This window comes from Salmo trutta, chromosome 10 (genome assembly GCF_901001165.1).
Source record: "Salmo trutta chromosome 10, fSalTru1.1, whole genome shotgun sequence".
NCBI classification, from domain to species: Eukaryota; Metazoa; Chordata; class Actinopteri; order Salmoniformes; family Salmonidae; genus Salmo; species Salmo trutta.
In genome coordinates, this window is record NC_042966.1 from 3,023,799 (window position 1) to 3,036,989 (window position 13,191).

At 45.3% G+C, this 13,191-nt stretch overlaps 1 protein-coding gene across 8 annotated transcripts in view; it reads right to left on the reverse strand.

The window, feature by feature from the left end:
- Window positions 1-11,585, reverse strand: part of LOC115200961 (liprin-alpha-3) — a 75,096-nt gene extending 63,511 nt beyond the window's left edge. For 3 of the 8 annotated variants that reach the window (XM_029764122.1, XM_029764123.1, XM_029764117.1), the window contains exons 1-3: window positions 11,399-11,583; window positions 9,164-9,537; window positions 7,113-8,358 (exon numbers count right to left, since the gene is read on the reverse strand). In XM_029764122.1, coding sequence (XP_029619982.1) covers window positions 7,113-7,439 — 327 coding nt within the window. In that variant the 5' untranslated portion in view covers window positions 7,440-8,358; window positions 9,164-9,537; window positions 11,399-11,583. Of the gene's footprint in view, window positions 1-7,112; window positions 8,359-9,163; window positions 9,538-11,398 lie in introns of all 8 variants that reach the window. The other 5 variants (XM_029764121.1, XM_029764118.1, XM_029764119.1 and 2 more) reach the window with 5 other exon arrangements.
- Window positions 11,586-13,191: the final 1,606 nt, after the last annotated feature.

Below are 13,191 nucleotides of genomic sequence, written 5' to 3' on the forward strand. Positions count from 1 at the left end.
AGCAAAGTGATGATGCTGTTTGTATGTGGCTGCTATGAAAGTGAACTGTGTGTGTGGCACAGGAGATTGGTGGCACCTTAATTGGGGAAAACGGGCTCATGGAAATGGCTGGAGCGGAATTCGTGGAATGGTATCAAATGTTTTCCAGATGTCTGATGCCATTCCATTTACTCCACTGGCCATTCTTATGAACCATCCTCCCCTCAGCAGCCTCCACTGGGGTTCAGGTGATCAGGGGTGTATTCATTCCACCAATTCTGTTGAAAAACGTTTCTTAAAAGGAAGCAAACGGAATGAAATGGGAAAAAGCCTACCTGAACTCTCATTTGCAACTGTTTGGACTAATGATTACACCTTAGCTAGATCAGGTGTGCCCCACCTTCTTTGACGCGAGATCTACTTTTTCATTTGCCAGCCTCTAAACCAACCAACAAAATGTATTAAACGCAACACACCACTGAGTATGGACCTGCTGCTATGATACCTATTTGATACCCAAATATAATGTGGACCAATAACATGTTTTCCACAAATAAGTGCCACTCATTTAATTTCCTACCTTAGTGTGACTTTTGGCATAGGGTGGAGGCAAGTCGTTTTTCATAGTCAGGGCTGTAGCAGCTTGTTGCAAGTCTCATGCAGGCCACAAGGTGGTCATCAGTCATAACAGATCTGTACTTGGACTTTATCTTCATGTGAGAAAATGCAGACTCAGAGGTAGGTTGATCCAAAAAGGGCTGAGAGCACATCTTCTTATGTTGGGATACTTCTCCTCTAGCACTAGCTCCCAGAACTCTTCCTTCATCTCAGTGGTTGCCCTGGATTTCAGCTGAATGTCATTTTAAAGGGTGACAATTTCAGTTTCTGCTATAGTTGTGTCCAACTGAAAAAGTGATCCCATTTTGGAGGCAATGACTTCCACATTTATGTCTGTGCCAAACGGAAAGCACATTTAAGTGGCAATAGGCTCAAGTGATGCAAAGTCAGTGAAACGACTGTCAAACTCAGATAAGACGCTCTGGACGTGCTCCACGTAAGGTGCACTGTCAAGCTGTGCTGTATCTTTGCCCTGACGTTCAGGTTCTGAATGCATGTGTTGACAGAAGTGCAGGTCCTTACGTTGAAGCTTTCTTGTGAGCAGTTGTAGTTTGCATTTAATAGTGTTCACAGATCTGATCATGTCGATTACATGTTTGCCTTCTCCTTGCAGCTCTACATTCAATTCATTAAGCATATAAGTTAGGTCAGTGAGAAAAGATAAATCCAGGAGCCACTGTGTGTCCTCTAGCAGTGCATATTCTGCATGTTTGGAGACCTTGAGAAACTCCTTGATTTCACTGAATCTCCCTAAAAATGTCCTTTGGCTCAGCCACCGCACATCCGTGTGCAGCAGCAGGTCTGTGTGCTCCGCTTCAGTCTCTTCTAAGTGAGCACGAAATAGCCTCTGCTGTAGGCTTCTTGCTCAAAAAGAACACACAATCTTCATCGCAACATCCATCACCTCTTTCATGTTTAACATCTTCCCGCACAAAGCTTGCTGATGAATTACGCAGTGATAACTAAACTCAGCAAAAAATGAAACGTCCTCTCACTGTCAACTGCGTTTATTTTCAGCAAACTGAACATGTGTAAATATTTGTATGAACATAACAAGATTCAACAACTGAGACATAAACTGAACAAGTTCCACAGACATGTGACTAACAGAAATTGAATAATGTGTCCCTGAACAAAAGGGGGGTCAAAATCAAAAGTAACAGTCGGTATCTGGTGTGGCCACCAGCTGCATTAAGTACTGCAGTGCATCTCCTCCTCATGGACTGCACCAGATCTGCCAGTTCTTGCTGTGAGGTGTTACCCAACTCTTCCACCAAGGCACCTGAAAGTTCCTTGACATTTCTGGGGGGAATGGCCCTAGACCTCACCCTCCGATCTAACAGGTCCCAGATGTGCTCAATGGGATTGAGACCCGGGCTCTTTGCTGGCCATGGCAGAACACTGACATTCCTGTCTGGCAGGAAATCACGCACAGAACGAGCAGTATGGCTGGTGGTATTGCCATGCTGGAGGGTCATGTCAGGATGAGCCTTCAGGTAGGGTACCGCATGAGGTAGGAGGATGTCTTCCCTGTAACGCACAGCATTGAGATGACCTGCAATGACAACAAGCTCAGTCCGATGATGCTGTGACACACTGCCCCAGACCATGACGGACCCCCCCACCTCCAAATCGATCTCACTCCAGAGTACAGGCCTCGGTGTAATGCTCATTCCTTCGATGATAAACGCAAATCCGACCATCACCCCTGGTGAGACAAAACCGCGACTCGTCAGTGAAGATCACTTTTTACCAGTCCTGTCTGGTCCAGCGACGGTGGGTTTGTGCCCATAGGCGGTGTTGTTGCCGGTGATGTCTGGTGAGGACATGCCTTATAACAGGCCTACAAGCCCTCAGTCCAGCCTCTCTCAGCCTATTGCGGACAGTCTGAACACTGATGGAGGGATTGTGCGTTCCTGGCGTAACACGGGCAGTTGTTGTTGCCATCCTGTACCTGTCCCGCAGTTGTGATGTTCGGATGTACCGATCCTGTGCAGGTGTTGTTACACGTGGTCTGCCACTGCGAGGACGATCAGCTGTCCGTCCTGTCTCCCTGTAGCGCTGTCTTAGGCGTCTCACAGTACGGACATTGCAATTTATTGCCCTGGCCACATCTGCAGTCCTCATGCCTCCTTGCTGCATGCCTAAGGCACGTTCACGCAGATGCGCAGGGACCCTGGGCATCTTTCTTTTGGTGTTTTTCAGAGTCAGTAGAAAGGCCTCTTTAGTGTCCTAAGTTTTCATAACTGTGACCTTAATTGCCTACCATCTGTAAGCTGTTAGTGTCTTATCGACCGTTCCACAGGTGCATGTTCAATAATGTTTATGGTTCATTGAACAAGCATGGGAAATGGTGTAGGGCACAACTTAAGATCTGTGAAGTTATTTGGATTTTTACAAATGATCTTTGAAGATCAGGGTCCTGAAAATGAGACGTTTCTTTTTTTGCTTAGGTTAAGATAATAAGATGCTATGGTAGCCGCCTTCCCTTTGGTCACAGTCCTTTGAAAATTGACTGCTGCGCTGCCAGTAGATTTTTTAGTTCTTGTAACTTTCTTCTTCGTAATTCAGTCTTTGCTGGAAAATATCTTTCTTGGTTTTTGTGTGTGGTTTTAAAATGTTGTTCTATGTTACCTTTCTTTGGGATAGTGATGCTATTATAGCAGATGAGGCACACACATTTTGAGTTTGATAGACAAAAAAATAATCCTCCTCCCATTCCTTGTGGAAATGATACGTTTTCAGTTTTTTTGTATCCTTCCCTTCACTCATTATTGCTGCCGTCGACCACACAACTTAAGAACAATTTAAGGACAAATCTGTCTACAGTCGTGGCCAAAAGTTCTGAGAATGACACAAATGTTAATTTCCACAAAGTTTGCTGCTTCAGTGTCTTTAGATATTTTTATCAGATGTTACTATGGAATACTGAAGTATAATTACAAAGGCTTTTAGTGTCAAAGGCTTTTATTGACAATTACATGAAGTTGATGCAAAGAGTCAATATTTGCAGTGTTGACCCTTCTTTTTCAAGACCTCTGCAATCCGCCCTGGCATGTTGTCAATCAACTTCTGGGCCACATCCTGACTGATGGCAGCCCATTCTTGCATAATCAATGCTTGGAGTTTGTCAGAATTTGTGGGATTTTGTTTGTCCCCCCGCCTCTTGAGGATTGACCACAAGTTCTCAATGGGATTAAGGTCTGAGGAGTTTCCTGGCCATGGACCCAAAATATCGATGTTTTGTTCCCCGAGACACTTAGATATCGCTTTTGCCTTATGGCAAGGTGCTCCATCATGCTGGAAAAGGCATTGTTCGTCACCAAACTGTTCCTGGATGGTTGGGAGAAGTTGCTCTGGAAGGATGTGTTGGTACCATTCTTTATTCATGGCTGTGTTCTTAGGCAAAATTGTGAGTGAGCCCACTCCCTTGGCTGAGAAGCAACCCCACACATGAATGGTCTCAGGATGCTTTACTGTTGGCATGACACAGGACTGATGGTAGCGCTCACCTTGTCTTCTCTGAACAAGCTTTTTTCCGAATGCCCCAAACAATCGGAAAGGGGATTCATCAGAGAAAATTACTTTACCCCAGTCCTCAGCAGTCCAATCCCTGTACCTTTTGCAGAATATCAGGGTGTGGGAGACCCTGATATTTTTCCTGATGTTTTTCCTGGAGAGAAGTGGCTTCTGTGCTTCCCTTCTTGACACCAGGCCATCCTCCAAAAGTTTTCCTAAGCAAGCTCTGTACTGGTGGTGCCCTGATCCCGCAGCTGAATCAACTTTAGGAGACGGTCCTGGCACTTGCTGGACTTTCTTGGGTGCCCTGAAGCCTTCTTCACAACAACTGAACCGCTCTCCTTGAAGTTCTTGATGATCCGATAAATGGTTGATTTAGGTGCAATCTTACTGGCAGCAATATCCTTGCCTGTGAAGCCCTTATTGTGCAAAGCAATGATGACGGCACGTGTTTCCTTGCAGGTAACCATTGTTGACAGAGGAAGAACAATGATTCCAAGCACCACCCTCCTTTTGAAGCTTCCGGTCTGTTATTCGAACTCAATCAGCATGACAGAGTGATCTCCAGCCTTGTCCTCGTCAACACTCACACCTGTGTTAACGAGAGAATCACTGATATTGTCATGACGTTGCCCTCTTTGGGTACGTCGAGCACTATTTCCCCCTCCCTCTGCACCAGCCCTTTTCTATGCACCATACCCCTACCTCTTGTCTCCCAAACCCAGGCTGCTGTGGTCAGAAGAGGTCGTAAATTCCTATGAGGAGATCCTCTCCTCATGGCCACAGTATAGAGAGAGAGTGAGTTTCATAGAGAGGACAAAGGAATTTCTTCCACCTCACAGAACTGGAGAACCGAACAACATTTATGTTCTGGAGAAGGTATAAAAGATCGGTGAAGAATCCAGCTATGAACTGGTCCGTTTGGTACAATTTTGTGAAACTCATGGGAGACAATAAGGCCACATTACAATAACGCTGTTTATACAATAGCCTCAGCTATGAGGCGTACATCTAATTGTTGTATAAAATGAATGAGTGGGGATGGAACTGTTTGTGAAATTGTGTAATGTGATTTTGGACTGTTTAATGAAGGAAACTCCAATTCCCTTTGGAGTTTAACTAAATCAGAGGACTGCCCATGAGCACAGTTATGGTCTGGCGTCATGGGACAGGCCCTTTTCTGCTCTTCCGAATAAAACCCCCACCTAGGTTTTCTATCACCAGACCAGTTTACCTAGATAACGAGAGGGCCAAGGTTTGAGAGGAGACCAGCTTACCTCGATAACGAGAGGGCCAAGGTTTGAGACCATGCATTTCTCTTGATGAACTTTTAACCATACCACGTGGTTAAACTCTTAGACTATCGATACCGACAGAATAAGAACAAGTCTTTGATATTAATTACTAGTCTGCAGCTAGGAATTCGGTATCATTAAACACGAAGACCGACAACCGCCGAAACTGCTATTCTATAACGACATGAATGAATGTTACTCTGAACTATCCATTCTAACCACGACAGCGAGAGAGAGAGGGCGGACAGACACTCCAACAGAAACAAACTTTTCAACAGAGATCCCGACGACACACTGAGCGTAAATATATATATTGATTGCAATTGTTCCCGAATGAGTGAGTGTTCATGAGCAAAGGATTAGCATTTCAATTGTTATAATATTAAACTCTGGAGTGTCTCCTCAGATGACCCCCCACTCCCCTTTTGTCTAACAAGCCACCATGCCGGTTTAGCCCACTAGGGCACATTCTCCTATCATTTCCTTGTAAACATATCTACTGTTTGTTATGCATTTCTGTGAATTACCTAGTTAGTAAATAAATGATTTTAAGACAATTGATGTATGGATGACTCATAGTGAAGACTGGGTTCGTGCAGATAACCAACAATTTATGACGTTTGGAATGAGACTAACGTGAGGTAAATAATAATTCATTAATTCGAAGACTAATTGATCAGATATTAAAATATCTGAAAGTTATATTAGGAAAATTATAACTTTGTAATCTGAAGATTTTCCTTGGTGCCCCGACTTCCTAGTTAATTACAGTTACATGATTAATCAGTTTAATCGCGTAATAATAATTACAGAGAGTTATTTGATAAATAAGTCTTCAGTTTAATGATTCCAAAGGCACGACAACACGATGTCAGTTGGTCCTTTTGTGGCAGGGCTGAAATGCAGTGGAAATGTTTTTTTGGGGATACAGTTCATTTGCATGGCAAAGAGGGACTTTGCAATTAATTGCAATTCATCTGATCACTCTTCATAACATTCTGGAGTATATGCAAATTGCCATCATACAAATTGAGGCAGCAAACTTTGTGAAAATTAATATTTGTCATTCTCAAAACCTTTGGCCATGTCTGTACAAAGTTAATATATATGCCCACTGAAGTAGATTAGCCTTCATCTACTGTGGCCATGAAGGTCAATCTAATGAAAAATATGAACACAGTACTACTGTAAAATGTCTTATCAGATCCATAGGCTATTACACCTATTATCAATGACTGTATGGTAATTACAGTGCTAAAAAACAAATGTTTCCCTCAATCTGAGATGAAAAATAGCTAAAAGAAAATGCCGACAGTAAGGGAGCAAAAAGACAAAAGGGAACACAAGCACAAATCCTCTCCATGTGTAAGTACAATACCGGTTATTCTAAAGAGGCAGGAGTGGAATTAATTGATGTCCCTCTCTACAGTTGATCGTTTTTCTCTATATGGGGGAGCACCCAGATCTGCCACTGCAGGGATTTATTGTGAGCCAGCTTTGCTCTGCAACTGACGCATACATAGACAAGTACACATATGCAGTCGCACACACGCACACCCGCACCACGCACAAACACACAAATATACACTCAGACATACCAATCACACCCACATCCTCACTCACATGAAAATACATTGATTGTACCCCCACTCATACATACTGTACCCCCCCACGCACGCGCACACACACACACTACTGTACCTGTGGCAGGGCGATGGACAACTGTCTCGAGAGGGAGTCCTTCTCATGGCCTAGCTCTCTGAGGAGTAGCTGGGCCGTCCCAAGGCTGTCCTGGGTCTCCCTCAGGCTCTCCAGCAGCCTCTCCCTCTCGGTCAGCATGTTGACCATCAGGGACTCCAGGTTCCCTGTGCTGCCTCCCTCATCACCCCCAGCCCTTGATTCTCCTCGGCCACCGTAGCCCCCTCCCCCTATGGCCCCACCAGGGCCCCCAGCCCCGACCCCAGGAGAGGAGGGGCCTCCACCGCGCCCGTCCTCCGAAATGGTGGGCATCACTTCGCACATCATCATGAGACTGGAGAGTGTGTGGCGGGTTCTGAGAGAAAACGTCTATGTTGGGAGTTTGTGTTTACCCAAAAGCCCTGTGTGCAGGTGGGTCAAAGTGTGTGCACGTGTGATTCGTTGACAGAATGTCTGTTATTTGAACGAGATCTTCTGTTTGAGTCTGTTCATCTCTTACTGAAATGACAGTGTATAAAAAAGATAAATTGTTCCTTTATTTCTTTGTATGAAATAGCTTTTAATCATGTTTGACGCTTCCATTTCACTCCCTCTGATTCCATCTATTGCATTACTTCTTCTCTCCAAAACAACACTAACAAATAGGCCTAGTACACTTTTCTCTCTCGCTGCTTTTTTCTTACTGTGCAACAACCTGGGTTTTGTTTACCAGGAAGGAACTATGTCAGGGTTCCCCAACTGGCGGCCTGTGGGGCCGGGACAAATTTGGCCCTCTGGTGATATTATTTGGCCCACCCAAGTTTGCCGAGCTAAAATAGTTATTTACTTATTTTTGGACATAAATGACTGTAAAAACGCCAGCAAATCAGCTACAAGTGATTTTAATTTTGAAAATCTGTTCCAAAGTATTCTCATGCATAATAGAGAGATATATGTGATCATACACAAATGTAACAAAGATTTGAAATGATTATGTTTTAGTCCAATGTTATATCTGCTTGGGCTTCTTGCGGTCAGTTCCGCCCCCCTGACCATCCTCTCAGGAAAAAAATCAGCCCGCGGTTGAATCTAGTTGATAATCCCTGATCTATGTGCTCTTGAATGACCGAAGGAGGAAGTTTCTATGTGAAACTGGGCTGTGGTGGGAGTCTAGCATTGGCTGAGGAAAGGGAGGGGAGGAATGGATAGTGGAAGGCCAACCTTCCGACTGGATCCACAGGTTAGGTCTTCACAACACCCGGAGCGATAGCTGAAAGAAATAAAGATAGACAAAGCGTCACACTAGGCCCACCTCAGTTAATGCACTGTATACAACATAGGAAAAAACAAGCTAGGCCAGTACTACAACTACTGTAAGACAATTCCACAACATAAACCTGTAGTGTAACTTGATGTACTGTAAGTGTAGTAATCTCAAGCATCTCTCAAACATGGACAGATAATGATACGAAATATGTAATGAAATATAGGTGCTGGGGAGACACAGAGTGTGCAGGCTTTTGAGACCACACAGACTTATGTAACCTAATCTAAATGCTGAAGACATGCCCAGTTCCAGACCCTCCCCTCTCCAGATTGGGGAGCAGACCAGGAAATAGTGGCTCTGTAGTCTTTTCGAGAGAGACTACTAGTGGTACAGTAACAACAAAGGGCTGCCCGGGAAGACTACAACTCCCAGCCTGTGTTCCAATACTTTACAAACCCTTCCTTCCCTTATATTTATCTAATGATCACAGATCAATAAGGTGACTGGATGAGGTTAAAAGCTTGTTTCCCACACCTGTCCAGTTTAGGTTTGTGAACAGAGAGGATAGGCCTAAAATAGAGATCTAAGGAAAGATCAACGTTTTTCTTCAAGCCTGGTCCTGGGCACCCACAGGCTGTGCAGGCATTTATCCCTGCCCCCTGTTAACACATACTTGATTTAATAAATCGGGGTCTGGAAACTGGTGTGTTAGTGCTGTAATAGATGAAAAGCCTGCACACCCTGTGAGTCCCCAGTCAGGACCAGTAAGGAATAACACTGGTCTAGGACCATTGTTACATTTTATTACATGATGTGGTGGCTGTAGATAGGGCAAGTCAGGCCATCAGAACCATGAGTCAGTCTGGGTAACCCCTATAGCATTCCCTCCATGATCTGCCAGGAAGAGGATGTCTGGCAAACTGTAACCCACCCAGCACCTACTGCACATGGGTTACTCCTGCTGCTATATCAGCATCTTCCATCTCATCCAGGAGAGCTAAGGAGGACCACCAAGGCTGTCTCTCATGCCATCCTTCTACTGGTACGGGCAGTGGTCTCCAACCCAGGTCCTGAAGAGCTACTAGGTGTGCAGGCTTTTGTTCCAGCCCAGCACTGACACACCTGATTCAGCTCTGAGGTAGGGGTACTTAGTGATGGCCAGTGCACTGCCTGTACAGGGGACTAGAGAGACAGAGGACTAGAGATATTTACAGAAACACATTCAAAAGCAATGCAGAACACTGCCATATGATCAAAGTACAAACAGACTGGACAACCAGGCAATGTGACCCTTTAGCCCCTGCACTTCAGGACAAGTACTAGATGTGGCCCAAGTCTTTCCACCAAATATAATACCAATAGTAATGTAGTAGTATTTTCATTATCTTGTGAGGTAGGCTATTCAAACATGTTAATGACAATACAAACAGTTGACACGAGGATACAAAGGCGACAAACCTCTCAAGACAAACAAAGTCCCAAATTATGGACAAATTATTATATTGAGTCAAAGATGATTGGGCTTGTGATACCAGTTCCATCATTTTTCATGGCAAGAATAGGACTATAGGGGCAGCTGATTTTAAGCGTACTCAGTTTATGAACGCTAGTTGGTCATCTAGCACCATGTCTTCTTTGTACCTGACACACTGACTAATATGCAATGTCGACTAATACTGCATCATTGAACAGCTACAAAATGATCTCTGTATACTATTTATCATCCTACTTGCCATCCCCCTCATCATCTCTGTCACCACCCCATAGCTGTCACATTCCTAGCATGGTTGTGGTTGCTCTTTCCAGCCCAGAGTAGTAGGCTATCTCATGGTTGCTCTCTATATGGCCAATTAGGAGCAGGCCTCAATCTTGTACAGTATTAGGTTACTAAAATAGCAGCTATTCACGAATGGGGGACTAATAAGGAAAATATGAAACGTTTGAGAGAGAGAGAGATTGACGAGGAAGGAAGGAGCAAGGCAGACTACACAGCACTGTTCACCAGACATTGGGGCGGAGAGGGGAGTGTGGCCAAGCCTTTCGCTATTACCGACATTGGAAGAAAGTCGGGCATGATCTGTTCAACATAAATGGTGTCTTATATAGGCTACTCAGCATTTACGCACACATTAAATGATTTACTTGACATTTTTTACACATGAATGATGACTGAGAAAGCGGCGGTTTGTCCTGTGCCACAACCAGCCTATTTAAATCCATCTCATATCACGAAACGCATCATTGAAATCAATAACGGATTGTCGGCAGCTGGGCAGAGTGAGACAGAATCAAAGGAACGAAAGCCAGTCAAACATGCCTTTAGTCGCATCCCCAACAGTGTTTCAGTGCTGAAAATGAGGCGTTTGGAGATGACAGCTATAGACTACTTCCATGTTTTAATGTATGGGGGGAAAAAGATCATTTGATAAAACACACACACACACAACCCCACACAACTACAGACATTCCTGAATGTTCATAAGGAAGATATCTCGATGGTTAACTCTCATCATGCCATAGGATATAGGCTACTCATTTTATGGAGAACAACACGTCAGAAATACACTGTACGGGATCCAAAATACATGTCACACATTTTGGATACAATTTACTCCAGAGACAAACGAGAGAAAAGCACTAAAATAATGGTTATTCTTGGAAATCGTTGCTTAATAACGGTAGTTTATATACTAGTGTATTAGTTTATTATAAGCTTATAAGAACTTGGCAATGCATAGGCTACATATAACGTTATTTGTAGGCTACATTCTCTCTCTCTTTCTCTTGTGAGCGCCCTAAATACATCGAGGTGTGTGTTGCTAACGCACCTGTAGGTTAAGTACAGTACAGGTGCCTCGTTTATTTTATTGCATCGTTTATTGTATTTATTTTGCTCCCTCCTATATTCCCCTCCCTTCCTGACAACACAATAAACATAGGCTAACTGGTTATCGGCTACACAAAAACGCACACATTTTCACAGACTCTTCTCGTTTCATGCCATTAAATGGGTTGCGAGGGGCGGTGGAAGTTACATCCTTACCACAGTCATCGCGCGATGCTCATACTGTCCAAATCTGACGTTAAATATTTTTCGGACACATCTCCGCGGATTATGCCTCCGTGCCTGTGCTGCTTTGAAATACCCAGATATATGGTTCCCCCTGTCTCTCTCCTTTGCACATGTAAACGGCATAGGGGAGCGGGGAGCGGCGCTACACCACCTTATCATAGCCTCCCCCTCTGTCGGATTGGAAGGTAATGGGTCTTAAAGAAACATCCTCTCAGCATTCTCCACATCTCTCTGTGATTTCCGCGCGCACACACACACAGAACACACACACTGAGGCCCACCAAACACGTGATTAATTACAAGTCCCCCTGACTGCGGCGTGCAATTCAGGGCCATGTGGGCGGAGTCAAACGACTGACCACAACCACTGGTTTTTGTCCATCTGAGGTTTGACAGACACACACCGCATACAGTCACACACCGCATACAGTCACACACCGCATACAGTCACACACCGCATACAGTCACACACCGAATACAGTCACACACCGCATACAGTCACACACCGAATACAGTCACACACCGCATACAGTCACACACCGCATACAGTCACACACCGAATACAGTCACACACCGCATACAGTCACACACCGAATACAGTCACAAACCGAATACAGTCACACACCGCATACAGTCACACACCGCATACAGACACTGCATACAGTCACACACCGCATACAGACACACACGTTTGCGCAAGGCACACGTTGAATACAAACGTATTTCTTTGTGGAAGATACTAAGACATATTATATAAATGTGGTACCAGCAGATGTGTTGTAACACTTTTTGCTTCCTGCTATATTTGAGACAAGCTACAGATATTGTTGCAGTGAACAGACTTGTTATGTGTAATGCTTGGGCGTCGTGGGTGAGGAATCAAATGCAGGAAGCAGCGAATACAGGGTAGTGGCTTTTAATGGGCCAAATGGCAAAAAACACAAGCCACCCCAAACAGCGATGAGAGCGGACACAAAACAAAGTGCCCCAAACACAGAGGAAAACACAGTCGGCGCAAAACCAACGCACTAGCGCAAAAACACAACCAGCGTGTACACAAGCATACAACAGATAAACAATCCCGCACAAAGAGCAGGCGGGCCAGCTAGCTCATTTAGCCCCGCTAATCACCCCCACTAAGAACAGGTGCAAACCATAACAGAAAGGGGGAAAACAAAAAGGGAATCAGTGGCAGCTAGTAGGCCGGTGACGATGACCGCCAAGCGCCACCCGAGCAGGAGGGGGTGCCACCTTCAGTGGGAATCGTGACAGTACCCCCCCCCCCCGACGCGCGGCTCCTGCAGCCCCCCGACCCGGAGGGCGAGGCGCAGGGCGATCCGGACGGAGGCGATGGAAATCCTTCAACATGGATGGGTCCAAGACGTCCTCCGCCGGCACCCAGCACCTCTCCTCCGGACCGTACCCCTCCCAGTCTACGAGGTACTGCAGGCCCCTCACCCGGCATCTCGAGTCCAGAATGGCCCGTATGCTGTACGCCGGGGACCCCCCGATGTCCAGAGGGGGCGGAGGGACCTCCGGCACCTCATCTTCCTGTAGGGGACCAGCTACCACCAACCTGAGGAGAGACACATGAAACGAGGGGTTAATACGGTAATAGGAAGGGAGTTGTAACCGATAACACACCTCGTTTATCCTCCTCAGGACTTTGAAGGGCCCCACACACTGCGGCCCCAGCTTCCGGCAGGGCACGGGGAGGGGCAGGTTCCGGGTCGAGAGCCAGACCCTGTCCCCCGGTACGAACA